This window comes from Manacus candei, unplaced genomic scaffold (assembly GCF_025592945.1).
Source record: "Manacus candei isolate 608988 ecotype Guabito, Panama unplaced genomic scaffold, ASM2559294v1 h1tg000018l, whole genome shotgun sequence".
Classification (NCBI taxonomy): domain Eukaryota; kingdom Metazoa; phylum Chordata; class Aves; order Passeriformes; family Pipridae; genus Manacus; species Manacus candei.
Window position 1 is genome coordinate 5813417 of NW_026138066.1, and position 22436 is coordinate 5835852.

Genomic DNA, 22436 nt, shown 5'->3' on the forward strand with positions numbered 1-22436 from the left:
CTTAATTTTCTTCAGTTGCAAGAGAAACTCTTTATTATTTGTGAGGTAAATTTTGCTCTAGTTTTCTATCTGGTTGCTGTATCAGTTTATGGCTTTTATTCTTTAAGCTGCACAAAGAAACCTCACTGCTTTTTGTATTCCCCCAGAAGGAAAAAGGCCTACCATGGTCTCCCACCTCAATGCAGTGTGCCAAGTCACCCAGGATCACCAACTACTGACATTCTTTTCTTGGGTCCATACAAGCATTTGCTGTTGCTTCTTAAAAGCATAGTTGGCAAATTTGTGAGAGACTGGAAAATGCCTCTTACAGTGTTTTTGGATCAAATGGCAAAATAAATCCTGCTTGTTACCCACCCCAATAGTGATCTCACCAGGTATCTGCCACCTGAAATGGTACCTGCATTAGTGCCTATAAATTCCAGCTCAGAGAGAAGGGACTGAAGTGCTGTGCAAACCTACTGCAGTAGCAGGCAAGTTTATGCACAGCTCACCTCACCTCACCTCATTGGATGTACTTTTGTTCCTATACTCAGAAAGAAAATGTCAAGCACAACGTACACATGGAGCTGTCATGCAAACCAATGCTTTTTGCATCCTTAAGCAGGAATGACTGTGCACTCCTGGGTGAAAGTGACAGCATGAGAGGACACAGACTTCAGCTGTGCCAGGGGAGGTTTATGTTGGACTGTAGGAGGAATTTCTCCACTGAAAGGGTGGTTAGACATTGGAATGGGCTGCCCAGAGAGATGGGGGAGTCACTGTCCCTGGAGGTGTTTAAGGAGAGATTGGATTTGGCAGTTAGTGCCGTGGTTTAGTTGACATGGTGTTCAGTCATAGGTTGGACTCGATGATCTCAGAGGTCTTTTCCAGCCTAATTGATCCTGTGATTCTGTGAAGCACCTTCTTCAGCAGAAAGGTCTGAAAGTAACGCACAAGTACAAATTGATCTGCAGGGACCAGAAGGCACGCGTGTCCCTTCTGGGGGCATGCGGGAGCTCGCCGGGCGGCAGCTTCTCGGGACGTGGGTTGTGGAAGGGGCTCGGGCACAGACTCACGTAGCTCTTCCAGGCCGGCGTGGCGGCCGCCACATCGGGCGCCGAAGGCAGGACTACACCTCCCGGCGTGCCCCGCGGCCGCCGGCCCACGCAGCCCCGCCCACGCGTCGCGCGGCGCGGCCGGGCTGCGGTGAGGCGGAGGGGCGCGCCCCGTGACGTCAGGGCGCAGCAGCCAATCTCGGCGCGGGGAGCAGAACTGCCGGCGTTCAAATCCTCCGCCTCCCCCGCCCGCCCCTCACCCAGCGGCCCCGGCGGCGGCGGCGCGAGGCTCCGGCGCGTCCCCGGCACCCGGCGGCGGGACCCGCGCGGCGCGGAGGGCAGGTGAGGGCAGAGGACGGGCGGCGAGACCGCGGCCGCCGTTATCGGCCGGGAGAGGGGGTCGTGCGTGGGGGCCGTGTGTGAGGCGAGGCGGTCCCATCCCGCGGGCTGACACGCTCCCCGGCTCCGCCTGCGGGGGGCGCTCCCGGGCGCGCCCCGCCCACGCGCACGCGGGTTCCCCCCTCGTGGGGGTCGCGGTCCTGGCCCCGTGGGGTGGGGCAGGGCAGGGCGGTCACGGGCGGCGGCGGGGCCGGAGCTCGGCTGCGCCCGCGGGGGAAGAAAGGAGCCCCCACCGCCCCCAGGGGCTGGCTGGGAGGAACCTCGGGCTGTCACCCCGCGCTGCCGGGCTCCCCGCTGTTGGGCGAGCAGAGCGGGCTCCTCCTCAGGACAGCACGGCAGGTGCCCAGTGTGTTGTCTGCTGGGGTGGACAAAGTGTTGCCACTACAACATTCGTCTGAACTCACTTATTGACCATCGGGAAACATCCACCTTCTTCACACAGTCTTTAAGTAGTGAGGAAACCTGTCTTCAGGCATTTCTAGGTCTTGGTTTAATTGCCAAACAGACTAACTCCTCAATCTTATTTTTTTTTCAAAGCTTTCCCTGTAGAAGAAGTAGCAGAGAAGAGACCTCTGGTAGGTTGATGGCTGGGTGTGGCTGACGTTTGCAATAAAATATGCTTCAGGATGTGATGCTGGATTTGTATGTTGAGATTAGGAAGTAGTCTGTGTGTAAGGTGAAGAAAATAAAGGGAGACTTAAAGGAAGGAGAAGCCAAGGGGGTGAGTGCACCTGTAGGGAAGAACATCATAGTAGAACAGAACTGATTTTTAAAGTCAAGTAAATAATTGAACTAGGAGAACAGACTGACTTCTTTAGATCCTAACTTCTGTTCCTGTCTGGGAAAACCTTCAAGGATTGGAGGATGTCCTGTTTTTCTTCTTTCTTAACCTTGGATTGGTAGAGGCTGGGAGGTGTCCACCAGTGTGGTGTCTGTGTGGCCTGGTAGGAGTGGAGTAAGTTATGTGAGCATTCTTCTATCGGCAGCACCTACTTGAGAGGATAGTCATCTGAGAAAAGTCATGTTGATCAGCCGTAGAGATTTCCTCCACTGTCCCCATGTCCAAAAGCAATATTAAAATTAATCACCTCTGAAGAAAAGCCATACTCTGGGGAAGCTGGAGGCTTCGCAGCTGGGTATCGAGGAAAGTTTGTATATACAGCTTTTGTTTAGGGGTTTGTTTAAAGCAAATGCTGTTGAGCTCAAAGAGCTACAAGGGTGCGGGGTCACCTCTAAGTCAGACAAGAATGGAAGGGAACGGTTTTCTGTTGTAGGAATGAAAGTTCATCCCTTCTCACATCTGAAGTTTGTTTAAGTATGTGGCTTCTAAGCATTAGTTGTATGTAGTCTTTTGTATGTAGTCTTTTATCCCAGCAGAGGAAACATAGTCTGTTTATCCTGCTGAATGGATGGAAGCCGGTTCCTTCACACAGTAATTAATATTCATTAAATAATGCTATGCAGATGGTACTAGGCATGGCTAGCTTCAAACTTATGCCTCAAGGCAAAATGTTAGCTAAGTTATTGTGAGTGTAAGATCATCCTGTTTAATGTGTGACGAAATTTGTGTGGGACATCTGAAAGGAAAGAGAACCCGGAAGCCTCAGATAGTTTTGTATGCAGCACACACAGTGTTTTCAGCAACTCGATGGTTCTGGAACTGTGCTGACAAGGGCACTACTGGGGATATCACTGAAAAAGAAGAACAGTTGTGTTCATTCTAGCTTGCTTTGGAGAGCAGGGGGAAGTGCAGCACATATTAAACATTGGGGTTTGAGGAGAGAGGAATATTACATTGTAATTTTTGGTGTTGCACAAAGAGTAATGTCTTAATGTGGCCTTAATCCATAGTTTTACATACTGTTTATTTTTGAAGTGTAACAACTCCATCAAAACCCAAGTCTCATCAGTACTGAAAGAATTGGCATCATCTGACTGGTTGGCTTTAGAATATTAATCTAGCTTAGCTATCCCAGGTGAGCTCTGGGGAGAGCACTAATGACACTAAAAACTCAGTTAGATAGCTCAGTAACAAAAAGCACATTATTGTTCAAATAAATATGGTTAATCACACAGATTAGGTATTGTAGTTTGAGGTTTTTTTATGATAAATTCTTTTCATTGACAGCTCTTAACTTCTGGAAAAAGCAGGAAAATGGCATCGGAAGACATCACTAAGCTTGCGGAGTCACTTGCCAAAACCAAAGTGGGTGGTGGACAGTTGAGCTTCAAAGGCCAGAGCCTTAAACTGAACACAGCTGAAGATGGTAAGAGAAAATAATCTCGTGTTTGGGAAGTGTCTCCCTGAAGTTGTAAAATTTTGTGGTAAACCTCCCACTAATCCTGCATGGACAAGTTATAGATGCAAGGGTCGTGCAGCTGCTTCTGATAGAGACATTTCCTTCCCTTCTGGTATCCTGCTTTGACCTGGTACCCTGGCAGTGCTGCAGCTGCCGGGACTGGGGTTTGAATCCCTGGTTTGTAATTCTTGTATTCCTGGTGTTCTCCCTAAGTGCTTTTGACAGTTGCTGTGCTTTAGAAGCCAACGTTCTTTTTAAAAACAGTTAAGCAAGTGGATCACAGATTTTGGAACAAGACCTGCACAGAAGAATGGGCCGATACATTAGTCTTTCTTTCCAAATTCTGACATATTTGTTAACCTCTTATCTTGTTGGGCTTTTTTCAGGAATCTCTCTCTTGTTGGTGTATGCGTATTTCATAATAAGAGTCTTACAGTGGCTGCTAATGTAGTAGATATCTGGAGAAAATGTATATATTCTTAATCAACATTTATGCCATTCCAAGAAAAACAGCATGCTTTTCAGAGATGTTATTTGTTGTAGTGGTTACTTTTTTTTTTTTTTAAACTAATTCCAAAGGTGATGCTTTTTTTATAGGTCACTTTAGTAAAGCAAAGGCACTGAACTGTGGGGAGACACTTTGGAACTTGGGAATGATAACAAGTGCCCACTGACAGGGGAGACTCTGCAGCCTGCTCCTTTGCCTTGCGTAGGATTACTCTAGAGTTAAATCATTCCACCCTGACATGTTTGCTAAACAGACATCTGCTGAAGTTTTGCCAGTCACTGGGAACTTTTTCCTGATGAAGTGGCACTAATTCCCATCAGCTTTGAACTTAGTCCTTGCACCTTTGTAGACACGTGCACTCTAGCTACTAAACCATGTGCTGAATGGCAGAGGAATTTTATTTAGGAGTAAGGATAGTTACTTTTGCAAATAGGAGGATGGCTATCAGAATAGAACTAGAAGCAAATTATGAGAAGGCAGGGTATGGCATAGAGGATGTTTTCTCTAGTGACCTGACATTTTAACTCTGTTCCTGTTGTTGTTTCAGGGTTCTTTCATAGTGTTGTTCAGCTGTTTTTGCCAAAGGTAGCGTTGAGCAGGTATTGCTGGATCAGACGGTTACTGTAGTCCCCAAGATGATGGTTAAAAGACCAACTAGATTATTTGCTTTTGCAGCTGAAGAAGTGATCAAGCAAATTGTGGAGTTTGATGGCCTGGAAGCCTTGCGCCTGGAAGGCAACACAGTGGGTGTGGAAGCAGCAAAGGTCATTGCCAAAGCCTTGGAGAAGAAATGCGAGCTCAAGGTGAGATCCTAAAGTCAGGAGTAGTCAAGGGAAACAAGTAATGCAGAAATACTGACAGCCTCTTTAGGCTCTTCCTGCAGAAGCCTGCCTTGAGTTTGTCCTGAAGCTTGCATGGTGGCTCTTCCAGTAGGAAGAACAACCATATGAAAATACAGCATGACTTGGGGATAGTGGGAACACTTCCTGCATTCTTACCTTCCTGTTTAGGCGGCTTCCAATATTAAGGCCAGGAAGCTGTGTGAGGAAGAGCCTCTCTGCAGAGGCAGCATCTGTAAACAAAGAGCCATGGCAACAAAACGTTAAGTTCTTATGGAAAAGCTGGGTCAGATCTGGAGAATGAGTCTTCAGAGAATGACTAGGGAGGAAATAATGAAGGAAATGCAACAGGAGGTTTATTTGTGCCCAAGTTATGTTTCCCTACTGTTGCTCTAGCCTGATATTAAGGGAGTGCTGTGCTACTAGAGAACTGTCCTTAGAAGGAGAGTGTTGTGAAACATTGATACACATTAATCACCCAAGTGTGGCTTTTCAGGCAAGTTCAGATTGTTGAACTCCATACCTCGGTAAAATCTGCATTCCTGATGTATCCTTCAGTTTCCTGTTGCTTTTTTCTGTGGTAATTTTCTCAGCAGAAAAGAATTCCAGGTTGAATATAAGCAAGAATTCTTGTATTGTGTTATTTGCAGTGTGCATTTCAGTGCCTTTATGTCCTTGCAAGTGAAGTGAATGTAACACTAGTTCTTGCAACCCTTTAGTGGTCAAATGACAATCAACTGATAACCCCAGGGAAGGGAAACAGCATTAAGCTGTCCACAGTGATGTAATGCAGCTTGTACATGTAAATCTTTATTACAAGTGTGTTGACCTAGATATTTCAGTGGTTTCTATTTGTATATTTCTTATTTTAGAGGTGTCATTGGAGTGACATGTTTACAGGGAGGCTAAGGTCTGAGATCCCCCCTGCTTTGGTAAGTAAAAACTAGATCTGAGACCTCTGACTAATGCAACCTCTTTTCTCACCTGTCATGCTTTTTGTGGGAGTATGTTTTTTTTGGTACAGAACTGATCCTTCTCTGCACTGTTAACACTAAATATCTTGGAACAGGTGAGCGTGTCTCTTTTGCTCCTCCTGTATGAGGTGGAGAAGAGTTGATTAAAGAATAAATGCAAATCCATGCTAGCAAAGGAGCTTGTCACTGGGGGAAACATCTTTGTGATGCAATAGATAGAATGAGATCTAAGCTTTCTAAATAGATCTTATGACTATTTCTTTCAAGACCATTACAGAGCTCCTTGCCTCCTTGAGTCCCGTGAAGAAAAAATATGATAAACTCAACAGGATAAAACCAATATTTCTTTCAGCAGTGTAGAGGGAGAAACCCCCTTTAGAAAGTGTGTATTTGACCTAAAGGGATGGGATAATGTCTGGGTCACTACCTTATGGTTATCTTTAGCTTAATTTGCACAGCTTCTCTGGATTTAGCTGTAAAGTTTTATTTCCCCATGCAGCTTTGCAGAATGTCTTCAAAGTGGAAATTTTTTTGCAGCATCACTGTAATGCCTAGCCACTGCAGTGATGCTGGCACTAGAAGTTAATCCATTCCCTCCCACCCACTGCCATCTGTTTCCTTACAGATCTCTTTGGGGGATGCACTCATCACTGCTGGAGCCCAGCTGGTGGAGCTGGACCTGAGTGACAATGCCTTTGGGCCAGATGGTGTGCGTGGCTTTGAGGCTCTGCTGAAGAGCCCTGCATGCTACACTCTGCAAGAACTTAAGCTCAATAACTGTGGCATGGGCATTGGTGGTGGCAAGGTAAGGGTTGTCTCCTCTTTGGGAATGAGGTCAGAGCCAGGATTTGACTTCAGACTACCCTACACGGAATGGTTGAGGTTGGAAGCTATCTTTGGTGATTGTCAACTCCCCTGCTCAAGGCAACTAGACCAGGTTCTTCAGGCTTGTGTCTAGTCAGGTTTTGAATACAGACTTCACAAGCTGTATGAATAGTCTATCCCAGTGTTTAATAATCTTCACAGTAAAAAAGGGAGTTTGTGTTTAAATGGTATTTTCTGTGCATTAGTTTGTGTGCCTTTGTGTCTGACTGTGCCTTCTTTACACCACCACCTCCCCTCATCCTGTTGTTCTAGCTGTTTTTACACATGGATAGTATCTCCCCCCAGAGCCTTCTCTTCTCCAGCCTTAATAATCCCAGCTGTCAGGTCTCTCCTAGTGAGTAAAATTCTCCAATTTTTTAATCAACCCTGGGACCCTTTGCTGAACTCACCTCACTATGTCCATGTAGGAGCCTGTAATTGGACTTGGTACTTGGATGCAGCTCACAGGGCTGAGTAGAGAAGGATCACTGACCTGGTGTCAGTGCTTTTCCCAAGGCAGCCCAGTAGACTTCCTTTGCTTCAAGTGCCTATTGCCTGCTCATAGTCAACTTCCTACCCAATAGGACCCCCAGGTTCTTCTCTGACAGGCTATCATTGCCCCTCTGACTCCCAGCTTATGAGGTCAACCCAGTACATGAGGTTGTTTCTCTCCATGTGCAGGACTGCACATTTCCTTTTAAACTTAATGAGATTCTTGTTGGCCCGTTTCTCCAGTCTCAAGATCCCACTCCCTTACATGTTTTCATGGATAAATTTCAGAATTAAGTATAGAAATCTTATCCATTTTTCCAAGATAGGAAAACAGTTCTATCCTAAACACTAGATTCCATGTCAAGAGAGCTAATAGCCTTGGATTTGAGTGAACAGTATTGTCAAGCCTAGTACTGAAGGGCTGCCTGTTGGATAAAACAGAAAACCAGGACTGTTATCACTAGGAGCCTATGTGTTTGCATGTTTAGGAACCAAATATTGTTAATGACTTGGTGTTGCAAAATTATTGATTCTTGCTTAAGACAAGTGTACAAGTGTTGTAGGTACAGACAGCTTTATTGTACACCCTGCTCTGGAAGCAGGTACATTTCAGCGATGACCAAAGTATTTCTTGAGGTGGATCTACAGAACACAGTTGGATTCCTTTAGAATGAGATGCTGAGGTAGTATTAACTGCTTGTTTTATCTTTAGATATTGGCAGCTGCTCTGAAGGAGTGTCACAGGAAATCAAGTGCTCAGGGCAAGCCTCTTGCTTTGAAAATATTTGTGGCTGGCAGAAATCGTCTGGAGAATGATGGTGCCACTGCCCTGGCTGAAGCATTTGGGGTAAGTACCAAACCAGATCTTCTTGACAGCAAATTGGAGCAGGGTGTGATTCAGTGCTAGTGTTAAAGATAATGCACACAGAGATTGCCTCAGCTTGAAGGCAGGAGCTGGTGGTTGGTTCACTAAATTGCGATGTTGCTGCTGAAACTAGTGTCTTCAATCGTGGAATTAGAATTGATTGTGACCTGAATTTCAAAACACTAGTTATTACCTTTACGCATAACTGGTGGCTGTGTAAAGTAGTTACTTGAGGAAGAAATAGTCATCTTCTGAGTAATTTAATAGTAGTACTATGCCTTTTCCTCCTCCTGTGCTAATGGATGTTATCTGGCACTGGGGTAGGTGTACCAGCTGACCTCTTGTGTGCTACTTTGCCTAGTTGTTCAGTCATCTGGTAAAAGCAATCCAGTGTTTTTGCTGGGATCATCTGGTCAGGACTCAAAGTTCTGCCTAGCTTTCTCTAACTGTCACTGTCCCACTTTCACTTTTGCTGGAGGAAGAGAATTCACTGTGGTTGGGGCTACCTAATTCCGTTTTCTTTCCTCGATTGCTGCTAGAAGTGACTTTGGAATTACAATGCATATTGTCAGGTATATTAATAATGATACTGCAGGTTACAGGTTGACTTTTTTTTCCTGAAGAACTGTCTGGATGTGATTTTTGACTAAGAAATAGGACTTCTTAAATACTTTAGAGGTGCATAACAAAGTGATTAATGGAGGATTAAGACTAAATGGCACTACCAAAATGGGATCAATTGCCATGTTTTGTGACATGCTGTTTAGTCCATAAAAAATGTTCATACTAACTTTCTTACATGTTTGCTTCTGCAATCAGGGCAAAATGTAGATCTTAATTAGAAAAATACCATATCCAGTGATGGTGTCTGGTCTGTTTCAGTGCTGTTGAACTGCAGGTGAAGAACTCGTTTTCAATTATCTAGAGTAGGTACAGTAGGAGGATGATACTTGTGGCTCTTTGAATCAGGGCTTTGTGTTTATCTGACTCTTGCCATGAGCTGTTAATTTTACTTAGATTTGTGACATCATTGCTGGTAAATAATTCTCTGTGGAAGAACTGATGAAGTTTTGAAACTCAAGCAATTTTAAGCAAATCCTAGAGTAGAGCAGTATACTCTTGATTTGAAGTATATTTTCTAACAGGTTTATCTGCATCCTTTCCCAGATCATTGGGACTCTAGAAGAGGTCCATATGCCTCAGAATGGAATTAACCATCCTGGCATAACAGCACTGGCACAGGCCTTTGCTATCAACCCACTGCTTAAGGTTATAAACTTGAATGACAACACCTTCACAGAGAAAGGAGCTGTGGCCATGGCAGAGGTGAGTTGTTTTAAGTGGTTGCTTTGAGTAAGTCTAGTTAGCATTGACACCTTTGGGTCAGTGGAACCACATGTCATGCTGTGATGGGAAAGATGACGTTCTAGAAGTGGTAGGACATTCATTTACTTGCATGTGTATTTCAAATATGTGCTGTTCTGCTCTGCAGACTCTGAAGGCGCTTCGGCAGATTGAAGTGATCAACTTTGGAGACTGTCTGGTGCGTTCAAAGGGTGCTGTTGCTATTGCTGATGCTGTTAAAGAAGGGCTTCACAAATTAAAGGTATTGTGTTCTTGCTGTCCAGCTCTTTTTGAGAAATGGAAAATTCAGCATTTTATGTTTTGGTTTTTTTTTTTTTCCTGTCCGTTCTCCTACCACTACTGATTACTTTAAAGTGGGATTCACTTCAGTGCAGGCTCTGTGTTCACAACTGAAAAACAATAAGCTGTGTTGGAGATCAGTGGCATCACCACATTCAGCTAGGACTATTCTGCATGGAGATGTACCAGTGATCTGTTTAGTCTCCACTTGATGTTTTTGAAGTATTGGTTCAATTCAGCAAGTGCTCTTGAAAAAATCCGATAATAGAAGTATCTGCTTCTAGAACTTCTTGGGACATCGTGAGTGGGCACTGACATGAACAGCTTCATGAACAGCTTGTAGTCTGCTCAGCATTTCATAGTTCATACAGCTAATGTTTTTTGTTTGTTAGGGTGTCTATCAAAGGTCCAAGTATTTTTAGTTTTTCAGCAATACCACAGCCTCCTACATCAGTATTTGCACAGGACTTGAATCTGACAACATTCTAGACAGGCTGAAGTCAAGTCAATATAAGTAAACTAGGATCTCTAGAAACACCTGCCATGAGTTATAACTGCACTGAGATGAATGCTGAACACATAATTCCTAGTCTTGCAGTCAAAGACAAAAATTCATCTGAGTTCTAAAATCTATTTGTGTGTATGAACTGGTGCAGAAAGAATAAGTGTTTTGTGGTATGAGATCCCTTGCTTGGACTTCTGGAATTGTTCTACTGGAATTTGTATCTGAATCTCCCAGGAAAATGTAGGTAATGGAGATATTGAGATGAACAGCCAGAAGTTTAAACCCTTTTTTCCAGAGCAGAAAGGGTTAAGGGAGGGTTGCGTGAAGCAATAGCAGCTGATTCATTCTGTTCAAGGACTGCTTCCCTTATGCTGTTATTATTAAATCCCTTCTTGAGTAAGGATTGAGCACAACGTGGAATGGTGGGGGATGGTGTCTAGCTGTTGAATAACTTTACTCTTACTAGTCTGTCCACATGGTTTCTCTGTTGGCTGTGTTTGTCAGGAGTAGTACCACTTATGGCTTGTCTCTGGAGGGCCTTAACTTGCAACCAAACTGTCAAAGCAAATGTGCAGTCTGTTTGGTACAGTAGCTATCTTTCTTTCAGTTAGACTTACTGGAGAGTGAGTTCTGGAGTGCTTTTGTGACCCTTGATAAGTGAAGATCTCCAATCAGCTGATTGCTAAGGACTGAAATGTCTGCTACCTTTTAGGTGAACAGTGATCTCTAGGCATTTTAAAGTGGCTACCTTCAGTAGTCCTGCTCTTAACACCAGCATGTTTCAAAATTCTCCTTTCAGGTATGAGGTAGGAGTATGTGTCAGGTTTTATTTTCAATTAAAAACACGTCTTTTCCTGAGAGCCTTTTCAAAGGAGTCTTTTCAGGACACTTGTGAGCACATGAGGTTTATGGGGATGATGGATGTTAATAGGAATTCTGCAAACATACATTATTCTGCTTCTTAGGAACTGAATTTGTCTTTCTGTGAAATCAAACGAGATGCTGCTCTGACTGTTGCTGAAGCTATTGAAGATAAGGCAGAGTTGGAGAAGTTGGATCTCAATGGTATGTAAGCTTGCTAGATCAAAATATCTCTCATTTGATTCCAATGAGAAACCAGTTGGAAGAATGTTGACAGAATCACATATTCTAGTCTTGCAGTCAGCATTTAAAAAACAGTGCTTGAAGTAGCTGAACTTGCATGACCCTGGGACAGGAAACAGTTTGATCCTGAAAGTTTTCTTAAACCATGAACTCAGTTAATTGTTAGGTATTTTTGGTACACTTCATAAGGTGGAAAGTTTAAACTGATATCTATACCTGTTTTCAGTAAAATTCTTTAATTATTCAGTGCTATCTCAGATACTTCATACTTGCAAACAAAAACCTCTGTGAGAACATTGACTACTGTTGACTTTTGCTATTCATACCTTGGGTCCTGCACTTCACTGGTGCTGTGGTGTTTGTCCCTGTTTCAGAATTGCTGAGAACAAGAGCCGCTTGTAGAACTAACAGGAAGTCTCTTAAACACACTCTGAAAAATTAGAGGTTTTTGTCTCTAACCATTGTGTAATGCTGCTGAAATTTGTTTAACAGCTGTTTGATTCTGTCTGATAGCTGCAGTCTGTGTTGTCTCTAAGGTGGTGTGCAGAAATGACCTATAACTGTTTGATTTCAGACACAAGAGATACACGATATACGGCTAAATCCTGTAGAACAAACCTGTGTGCATCTGTTAAGTCTACTCCCTTTCCTCTATCAATCTAGGTAACTGTCTGGGAGAAGAGGTATGTGAGCAACTCCATGAGATCCTTGAAGGCTTCAATATGGCAGCTGTGCTGGGATCTTTGAGGTATGCAGAGTAACAGAGTTTAAATCAGAAGTCTTCTGACAATTTTCATTAACACTTCCATTCACCTATCTCATTTTAAAATATGAACTCTATCATTGCTGATGGATGTTGGTCTGAATATGGAGCACGGCCAAGGGATTCTATAAGCAGGATATGCCTTGTGTCTTGTTTTCATTCATGGACTTACCATAGTGTTAGCTGTTGATTGTGTTCCTCAGTCTTTTCTTGCTGTTGTCAATTGGGTGACTGAAGCCTTAGTGTCCTCTTGGTCTGTTTTAGGTGAGATATGCTTCTTGCAGTAAAGCTTGAGGAGAGGCTGCTCTTTTGTTCTTGAAAAAAATATTAAGTACCAGTATACAGGAACTGCAAGTGTTGTAATTAACGTGTAACACTCAAACCTTAGTGATGATGAAGGGGAGGAGGAGGAGGATGAAGAGGAGGAGGAGGAAGATGAAGAGGAGGAAGAGGAGGAGGAACAGCAACAGCTGAAGGAGAGAGGAGAGGAAGAACAGGAGTCACTGACGCCTAAGAAGATAATTGATTCGCAGGTAAGCTTACTTCCAGATGGATTCCTGTTTCATCAGCTGGAAGAGAGTAAAGGAGGAAATGAGACCTGGAGTGAGTCTGAACTTGAAGTGCTGACAGGTATTCACATTCCTGCAGGGGCTGGTACTGTTGTAACAGGGAGAACATTCAGGAAATAAAGAAAATATATTACTTGAAAAATGTAAAAAAGTGTGAAAGTGTTGAAAGTATGTGCATGTGTACACATGCGTGGAGGGAAAGGCTGAGTAGTGGTTGTAAAAACACACAGGTAGAAAAGTCTTCCCATGTTCAGAAAGTAGTGGAAACCTCATAACATGGAATGCCATGCACTTGTGCCAGCATAATCTGGCTATTCCAACTCTGGGCTCACATGAGCCTCAAACAATTTTCAAACAGAACAGATGTAGCTGTGTCCTGACCTGTCCCATGTGCTTTTGCTGAACCAATGTATTTACTTCAAGAATGAACTTGAGATGGATTCTGTCTGTTTCAGGCTTCAACTCCAGTGCCATCTCCTCCTGTGGATGTTGCCACGTTCCTTGCTTTCCCATCACCAGAGAAGCTGCTGCGACTAGGACCAAAGTGCTCTGTGCTGATAGCTCAGCAGGTAGGTCAGGTGGTCATCTGTGCTTGATTTTTTTTCTCTCAGGATTATTTAATCCTCAGAGGTGATAACTTTCTTTTGAGACCTAGCTTTGCCTCCTCTCCAGTGATCCCCCTGTAACCTTATGGAAGCAGATGATGCAGTTAATGCTTATACTGGCATCAGAGCTTCTACATAGAGTAATCTTGTTTGTGTTGCTTTTGCTTGGTGATATGGCCAAGGCAAAGCTGATGTCAGTCAGCTGAAGGCTGTAATTCTTGCCACAGCCCTAGCAGAGACCCATGTTCTGTAGCTGGTGACCAGTGAACCGATTTCTTTATTTTTTTTTTTCTCTTTCAGACAGATACATCTGATGTAGAGAAAGTAGTTGCAACTCTCCTAAGGATATCATCAGTCTTCAAAGATGAAGCCCCAGTGAAAACAGCAGTGCATGAAACAACAGGTGACTGTGCCTTTCCTCACTTTGTGGTGTGACCTGCTCCAGTGCCAAGGATACCACTGTCCTGTGGGCTGAGCCATTGGGCCCTTTTTTCCCTGGCAGATAACAAAGTACTGAGCTGTGCCACGCTGTTGTGTGCAGTGAAAGCAGAGATTGATCCTGAGCTTAATATATCCTGTGCTGCAAAAACTTGGCAATGATTGTCTGTTGTAGCTGCAGTTGTAGTGGGCCTTTGCTGTCCATCTTGCATCTCCTTGATGCCAGGCTGTCAATAGCCAGTAGTTAGTTCTGTGTTCCAAGGTCAGTTACTTTTTCAAGGCTCTTTATTTAAAAAACATTTTGCAGGAAGGAGCCTCCCCAGTGTAGTATTACAAGAGAGTAAAGAGAGACCTCCTAGTTGATGTCTCTTTTTGTCAGTCAAACATCTTTAATTTCTTCAGGAAGCAGAGATTTCCACCATGGGCCAAGACACAGAAACTGATGTTCAGATGAGGGACTGTTCCTCACAGTATATTGTGGAGCTGTAATTTGGGTTAGGTTTGATTAGTGCGTGGACTAAATAGTTATCCCTTCGTGTTCTTGCTTGGAAACAGGAATTTCCAAACGATTCTAGGCATTTAGTTTGAGGTTTTTCTTGCTTTACTTAAGGACTTGGGGTTTTTTATCTGTCATTGTTTCAGAGATTATAACTAGTCCCTGCAGAGACAACTGAAATCTTAACAAGTGTTATGTCCCAAAATGCCTTTAACAGCTGACATTCCCTTAGTTTCTGTATGATCAATCTTTATATTAAGAAACACAGAAAAAGGACATTTATGGATTTTAAGATTAATGTGCTTATTTCTTTTTAGATGCCTTGATGAAAAAAGCCTTCGGTTCTGCCACATTTAATTCAGATGCATTCATCACAAACCTCTTAATCCACATGGGACTACTTAAGGTGAGGAAGCAGGAAAGAGTTAAGTTATGGTCTGTTTAGGCTGTTGAAGACCAGACCGACTGGGTTTTGGGTAATTATGTTGCCATGGAAGCAGCTGGGTGCCTGTGCATGCCTGATGCCCAGGGACAATGGAAGTCTGCAGGTCCAGCAGAAACTGCAAATTGCAAGGTTGCATTAGGATGAAGGACATGTCACCTCTCTGTACATCTTCTGCTTCGTGTGCTCTGCATTCTCAGTCATCCTCTAAAGGTGGGGGGGGTCAGGTAAGGCAACAGTGCTGCTGCTGGACTATGATCTCTATAAAAAACCATGTCCAGGAGTCTAATCTACAATATTATTAGTTAATCGACATTATTATTAGTCCTTTAGGGCACTTCTTGATAGCACAGCTCAAAAATGATAATAAAGCCCTTGAGGATCGGCCAGCTGACTGTGATATGTGGAGAGGGAGTGTACTCCTTTTTCTGTCCTACATAGCTGGAAGCACACGAGCCACAGATACTCTTAGCACCATGCACTCCAAGGTCATACATACACCTAGGAACACAGGTCTAGATCCTGTCTGCAGAATGAAGGGTTTTGTCGAAATGGCAGCAGAGAAATAAAAACAGTGTAAGAGTTGGGGCATGTAGGTTAGTGTCACATTAGGAGCAAGAATAACTTATGCATCATGTAAGCATGGGGATGACCATTGGCTTTATCTTGTAAACAGTTGAGACCAGTTTTGGGAACACTGCATCACCTTCTGGAGGAAACCTGTCAAAGAGCTGGAGATGGTATAAAAATGAGCAACAGAATAATACAAGAAAAAACTGTTAAGGCAACTGAATTCTTTATGGATTGAAATCTGGTGAAATTCCATAGTAGAACACTTTGACATAGGGCCTCTGAGAAGATTTGGCTGTTTCACTTGCAAGTTCACCACTTCCCTTTGCCCATTACTACTGCTGCCAGTTGATAAGTACCAGAATATTCTTGATACTTTATTTCAAGTGCTGGGAGTCTATGGAATTGGTTACCTTTTGTGCTGTGGGACATTACACTTTATCTAGTGACCAGCTTTCTCTGCTACAGTGTGTGGGAACACTTTTATTCAACAGAGAATTTCAGTGCCTCTGTGAATTACAGTGGTTTAGGTTAAACTGTGATTGTCTGATTTCTGACTTCATCTTCTTGTCCATTTCTCAGAGTGAAGAGAAAATCAAAGCTGTTCCAAGCCTCTATGGTATTCTTATGACCTTGAACCATATGGTCCAACAGGATTATTTCCCTAAATCTCTGGCCCCGGTTCTCTCTGCTTTTGTCACAAAGTGAGTATTGTACTTGCCATGGAGTTTTCTCCGTGGGAGCTAGTGAAACTGTTTGAGTCAATAGCTTCATACAAGCTGTTCTGATAAAGTGCACTAAATATCTGTTCTGAAATTGAGGATTGATAGTTTAATGGGCATCTCCTTTTTATCTTGTTTACTCCGGTATGTGAGGTTCAGAGTGAAGAAAAATAAAAATAAAAAAATAAAAATCTGATCATAAAGAAGGAATAGTGGGAAGTTGGCTTTGCAACAAAGTGGCTCTGAAGCAGATACTGCTAGTCCCTGTCATAGAAGAGGTGTTTTGAGCTTAAGGAAACCTGCTGGGTTTCTGGCCACTGCTTGGGTGAACTGTGAGTACACTGGGTCTAACTGTGCCTTCCAAATCATCTTTCTGAGTATGAGGGTCAGCAGAGCTCTACCAGAATTGTCATGCTGTGTGACATTGAACACCAGCAGATGAAAACACTGCAAAACACAAAGACTGAATTTGTTTCTAGATGAAACTTCCTACTGTGACAGCAACAAAGTTAGTGATTTTTCTGGGAACTAAATTGGGAGCATAAGTATTGAAGAAGCTGCTTCCACTGCCTGCCTGTATTTAATGTTGTTATTTCCGCTATAGGTATAGAATCAACCCCTGCCCCCACCAGCTTTAGCTTTAATGTATTAAATGGCTATGGAGGCCATATCTCTTCTGGATTAAATCAGTATGAATTTCAGCATTGATGAGACTTGAGGAAAAAAAACCCCACCAAATAGACCTTTCCTCAGGAGAGGAAGGATTACATACTACTATTCAGCAGTCAAGAGGAGAAGCAGTCCAAAAATGCCACTTTAGGCAAAACCAGCAGAGGTCTGAAATCCCTTTGGAGCTTGGTGGCTGTTTGGCTCAGCATGGACCATGTGCCATGTAGGGTGACAGCAGCTTTTTAACAGGTTCCAGAATGAGGCTTAAACTTTCCTGAATTTTGTGGTGTATGAGTTATATGCAGATGCTTAGGATCTCTTGCTGATGAAAAGTGGAGGCATCAGATACTTGTGGTCAGTATGAAACATGGGCAGTAGGAATGCAGTAAAGTACTGGTAGTCTGTCTTGGTTCTACTGGGCTTGGAAGCTGGCCATTTGTGATGGGGGAAAAGAATTTCTCCAAGCATTGGTATGACTGAAGCTGTCAAAGCTGGTGTGTAGCAGTGGTTTGTGTCCATAACCACCAGCCATGCTAAGGTCAGTTAGAGGAAAATAAAATACCTTGTTTACACATGTGCAGATGCTAACCTGGAGGCCCTTCTTGTGGAACATTTCTCTTTGTCTTGATCAGGTTAAGAATTAGGTGTTTACAGGCCAATGACCATATGCTTTACCAACTGAACAAATATACTTCCAGCCCAATCATTATAGATTTAAGCAAGAAGTATCAGAACTTGCCATGTGAACTTTCCAGACAGATCATTGGATTTGTGCCGTTTCCTACGCTGCTGCCTGTGCCTGTGATGTCGCTTGTTGATCAAGGCCCAGCCCTCAAAACAGAATTTAAATTGCTGAAAGCTGAGAATACAGAAAAAGGGACTTTGGTTCAGGGCATTTGACTGTTCTAATTGCTCATGTCAGGTACCAGTGCCTAGAGTAGCCTCTTAACTTGATGTGTCCTTCTAAACAAATTTTGCTCACAAAAGACACTTGTCACCCCTCTCCCAGTATGTGTGAATGTAGGCCTCTCCCAATAAGTGTTTTTTCAGCTGTAGATGATGCTGTATGTGACAAAATAAGAGTACAATTCTGGTCTTCATTCATTCATCAACAAAAATCCCATTGACTCCAGAGCCAGCATTTCACTGCAAGTACAAAAGAGGAGAGTCTCTTTCTGAAAGTGTGAGATTGCTCAAAGGTTCTGTAGAAGCTGAGTGAGAGCCAAGAGCCTCTCACAGTAGAAGGCAGATCTCTCTTCCTGTCTGTGGTGCTAATGCCAAGCCTGCAGTGTCCCTGGTGCTATGAAATTCTTGGAGCTGAAGCTTTGGTTTGCAAACCCCTGTCTTTCAAGGTGTGTTATAGGGAAACTTATGTCCTGTGCAGCATAATGAAGTCTGTACTATATACAAGCAACATACCTTTGTTTTATATAAATGTATGCATTCATTAAAATGCTTTCCCTAAGAGAACATGGAGAACAGCTCTTAAATCCTTAAAAAGGTAAATGTAAACAGTTCAAGAATCACACAGTCCAGTTAAAACAGCCTGTTGTGGTTTAACCCCAGCTGACAACTATGCCCTACACAGCCACTTCCTTCCCCCCAATGAGATGGGGAAGAGAAGCAGAAGAATAAAAGTGAGAAAACTAATGCACTGACATAAAGACAGGTAGATAGGTAAAGCAAAAGCTGCATGTGTGAGCAAAGCAAAACAAGGAATTCATTCACCATCTGCTGTCTCCAGGAAAGCAGGACTCCACATGTATCTTCCTCCTTCAGCTTTGTGCTGAGCATGCTGCCATGTGGTATGGAATATCCCTTTGGACAGCTGGGTCAGCTGTCCCAGCTGTGTACCCTCCCGGCTTCTTGTGCACCCCTGGCCTACTCATGGGGGGGGTAATGTGAGAAACAGAAAAGGCCAACAGTGTGGGAGCACTGCTCAGCAGTAACTAAAACACCCCTGTGTTAGCAACACTGTTTCCAGCACAAATTCAAAACACAGCCCCATATCAGCTACTGTGAAGAAAATTAACTCCATCCCACCACAACCAACACACAGCTTCTCAATTAACCTCCACACCTGATCTCTTCTTGGAATTCAGTTAAAGTCATGTCCTATTCTTAAACCTCTAACTGGTTAAAATAGTAGTATTCAGAACTCATCTGGGCTCTGTTTCTGCAACAAATCTACTTCCACTCTGTCAAACCCATGATTCCTTCACTTGGAGAAAAAAAGCATTTTTGTGCTGTTTTCTAGTTTTTCCCCTTTTGGGTTGCAGTTAGCTCTTTTGGGCTTCTAGAGCTGTAAAGTTCTTGTAGTTGCCTAGGCTAGAGCTCTGCTGCCTTTGCTGCAAGGGGCTTTAGGAGTAGTCATTTGCCTCCTTTCTTTTGTGACAATTTGATGATGTAGGCAATGTTCTCTATTGAATAATTGTAAAATTATGGATACAGGCTGTAAGCAGCATCCATCTTACTCTACTGCTGTCAGGCCTCACTTTGGTTTTTTTGGACACAAGAGGGTGCTGTGAATCCACATGTGCTTTTCCATAATTTTTTAGATGGAAACACTGGAAGTATATAGATGTATGCCTGCCCAACTGTGACTTGCTGGAGGTGTTGGGGTTTTTGTTTGGTTGTTTTTTGTTTGTTTGTGTTTGTTTTTTTTTAAATGCTGCTCTTTGAATTGTATCACATCAATGGCCTCTTTCAACAGTCTGTAGCACAGAGTGGCAGGCAGTTTAGCACAGCAAATAAGGAGGCTTATAGTGTTAGAGGAGGCTTGATGTTAGGAGTGGAGGCTGGGGGAGCTTTGCTGTGATCAACATCAGCAGTTCAGGTTCTCTATTTTGAAAAGTGGGCATCTGCCTGGATGAAACCAGCCTGCTCATGGCAAACAGGGCTGGGTCTTCCAAAGCTGAGGGCTGAAATAGCTCACCCAGCCACTTTGAAGATAAATCTTAAGCTGTAATTCTGGGACTGTGTGTTCAGTGTGGGGCATCGAATGGCTCTTGAGGGAATAAAAAGGGTTAAGTCTTCTCCAGGATGTGCTTCTGTTAAACTGCAGCAGACATGGAGTGCTGTACCAAACAACCTCTGCAGCTATTGTTCTTGTGCTGTAAACCCAGAGGTGAACTCCTTGCTCCTTCCTAGATATTTCATTCTTTATTTCAACTCACCCTACTTTGCCAAATTGAGTAGGCTTCACTGCTATTCATTGTTAAAGGTTATTTTGCTGTGGTGGGGTGGGAGAGAGGTAAAATTAATGATTTCCCCTCTTAGAACAGTGGAAAACATTGGATTAACATTCTTTGGAGGAAGTTCCCTAATAGATGGATAGAGACTGTTAAATGTTTCAGTGATGCTTAGCCAGCAATTAGCCTGTAGAAACAGAAATATATGTTACTGGGAGGCAATGGGAATGTTAGGGACATTTACCCCCATGTTAACCCTGCTGTGACTATTTCCATTGTTTCATTTCAAGGAGCAGATTGTTCTGTGTGATTTAGACTTTGTTACTGCAGCCTCTGAGATAGGCCCTTTCAGGTGATGTTCTGCAGGTTCTGTGGGCTGCTTGTAAGGCACCCTGTAGGGTGGCTCAGCAAAGCCAGGCAGGTGTTACTTGACCTCAGGGGAGAGGGGACAGGAGGTTATGTTGCCTCTTTTAAAGACTCAAAAAGCCCTAAGACCAAAATCACCATCAGGTTATAGGTAGCAGATGACATGGTAAGGAAAGATTTGAGTGTGAGCAGGGTTGTCTTCTGTGTTTTGGGGCCCTAAACAGTGAATCTTCATGGAAAATCCTATTGCCAAAAGAGAGGGAATGGGGTGTCCACCCCCACCCACTTTGTTCTACCCAAAATGAGACACTAGGCTGCAGAGATGTCATATATATAGGTTTATGTCTATGGAAATAAATGTTCCAATTTTTGCTATTGCCTTCCTGACTCGGATTCAGCAACAGGAGAGAGAATGGGAACAAGCTCTGAATGGGAAGCAGTGATTTGGACAGCAATGACAGAATGGTTTCAGAAGAGAAAACTGAGGGCAAAAGTTGTAGGTTTTTGGGCATGCAAGCCCAGTGCATTGGAAATAGTGTTTATTTGCTCATTCAGAGTCAGATACGAAGCAGTTCTTAAATTCAGTATTTGAAATATCTCTTCTCCTCTTTCCACAGACCAAACCGTGCTCTTGACTCCTGCTCATTTGCTCGCCACATGCTCTTACAAACCCTCCACCAGCTGTAAGAGACGAGACGTGCCCTTCTCTCCTCATAGGACTGTCATCAGCAGAGAACTCGGAGCCACGTGGTGGGAGAGGATCCAGAGCCCATACAGACACGCTGTCCTGTTTTCTTCTTTCCCTGTAGGAAGTCTGTCCTTCCTCCTGCTTTCATAAACTTGGACAAATCCTGCTGAATTGTATTCCTACTCCTCTTGAAGTGACTCCCTGGTGCGTAGGGCAGGTGCTTCTGCTAAAATAAGTCTGTGCTACTGTGAGCTCAGCATGAATTGAAGAGTTCTCCATTTTGGTTGCATTGGCAAGAGTGTGCCAAGACTAACACGGGGCCTGGAAGTGCTCCACTCCTGATCAACCCAGCTGTGCATTTTCTTTTATTTCATTGGACTTTGACTCCTGCCTGATACCATTCAGCACTGTGCCAGAGGGAGGCTGTGCTGCTACTGCCACTGCCCCTGCTTCCCCAGATCTGGGGAGTGCTGCTCACAGGTCAGGGTGAGGTGTGTTCCCCTTCGGTTCTTCTTTCAAGTCCATTTGTCAAAGGCAGTGTGTGGTTGATTTGTATTTTAATATACCCTTCCCCTTCTGCAGTGGCTTGGAATATTTGTGTAGTGTGGCTGACCTTGGTGGCCATTGCTTAAGGGAGCAAGCATATTTTATTGTAAATTTTTTTGAAATTGCCTGTGTTGTTCCTTCTTCCTGCCCTTTCTCTTCTCTCCTTAATTAAAATAGGCTTGGTTTGGAAATTAATACAATCCATGAAATCCCTGTGGAATATGTGTTCCCTTTCTCCTCCCTTTGCAAAACACTGGGACTGTGCACTGTTCACAAGTTTGAAAGCTGAGGATGTGTGGAACATGGAGAGAAAAGCCTGTGCTGGTCATTCTTGGGCAGGGCTGTGCTTTCTTCTTGCACTGATCAAGTAGCAGCAGATGCCCCTAAATCTGTCTGGAGGACTGTCCGTGTGCCCGTACAGGTGTGTGGCATACTGCTCCTGAGCACACAAGCTCACAGTCTGGTCCTGCTCCCTCTTCTTTCAAGCCTGTGAGAATCAACACATCTCTTAAAGTAGCAAAGAGTTATTCCTTCCCTCTCTGTTTTTTGTTAGAGACTGTTCATCCTCCCTTACCATCAACATGCAGTATAAATAGTTCCAGGAAGAAGTCAAGGAAACTGAGTTAGCTGTTCCTTTGTTGTGAGATGCAACATATACTACAGCTGGCAGAGTGCAGTCCACTGGTGAAACTGGGTGGCTGGGGGAGGTTTGGCAGGGCTGTGATCCAGCAGACTCAGGAAAGCAGTGTCTCTCATCGTTCTGGCTGGCAAAGTGCTGGCCTTTGGGTAAGAGCAGTGTCCCCTCATTAAAAAGAAGTTGCCCTAAGGCTAAGAGCAAAATAC

General features: G+C 43.7%; 1 protein-coding gene across 2 annotated transcripts; it reads left to right on the forward strand.

The window, feature by feature from the left end:
* The first annotated feature begins 1284 nt into the window (after window positions 1-1284).
* RANGAP1 (Ran GTPase activating protein 1) lies at window positions 1285-21813 on the forward strand. 2 transcript variants are annotated; one of them, XM_051784223.1, is made up of 17 exons: window positions 1285-1376; window positions 1971-2008; window positions 3562-3700; window positions 4917-5044; window positions 5953-6012; window positions 6680-6859; window positions 8123-8257; window positions 9443-9601; window positions 9768-9881; window positions 11390-11489; window positions 12192-12276; window positions 12680-12824; window positions 13316-13429; window positions 13766-13868; window positions 14717-14805; window positions 15994-16115; window positions 20977-21813. In XM_051784223.1, the coding sequence occupies exons 3-17, from the start codon at window positions 3589-3591 to the stop codon at window positions 21044-21046; spliced, it is 1716 nt and encodes a 571-aa protein (XP_051640183.1). In that variant the 5' UTR covers window positions 1285-1376; window positions 1971-2008; window positions 3562-3588; the 3' UTR covers window positions 21047-21813. The 2 variants fall into 2 exon arrangements, with proteins under 2 accessions (XP_051640183.1, XP_051640184.1); XM_051784224.1 differs by lacking the exon at window positions 1285-1376 and adding an exon at window positions 1631-1885.
* The last annotated feature ends 623 nt before the right edge of the window (window positions 21814-22436 follow it).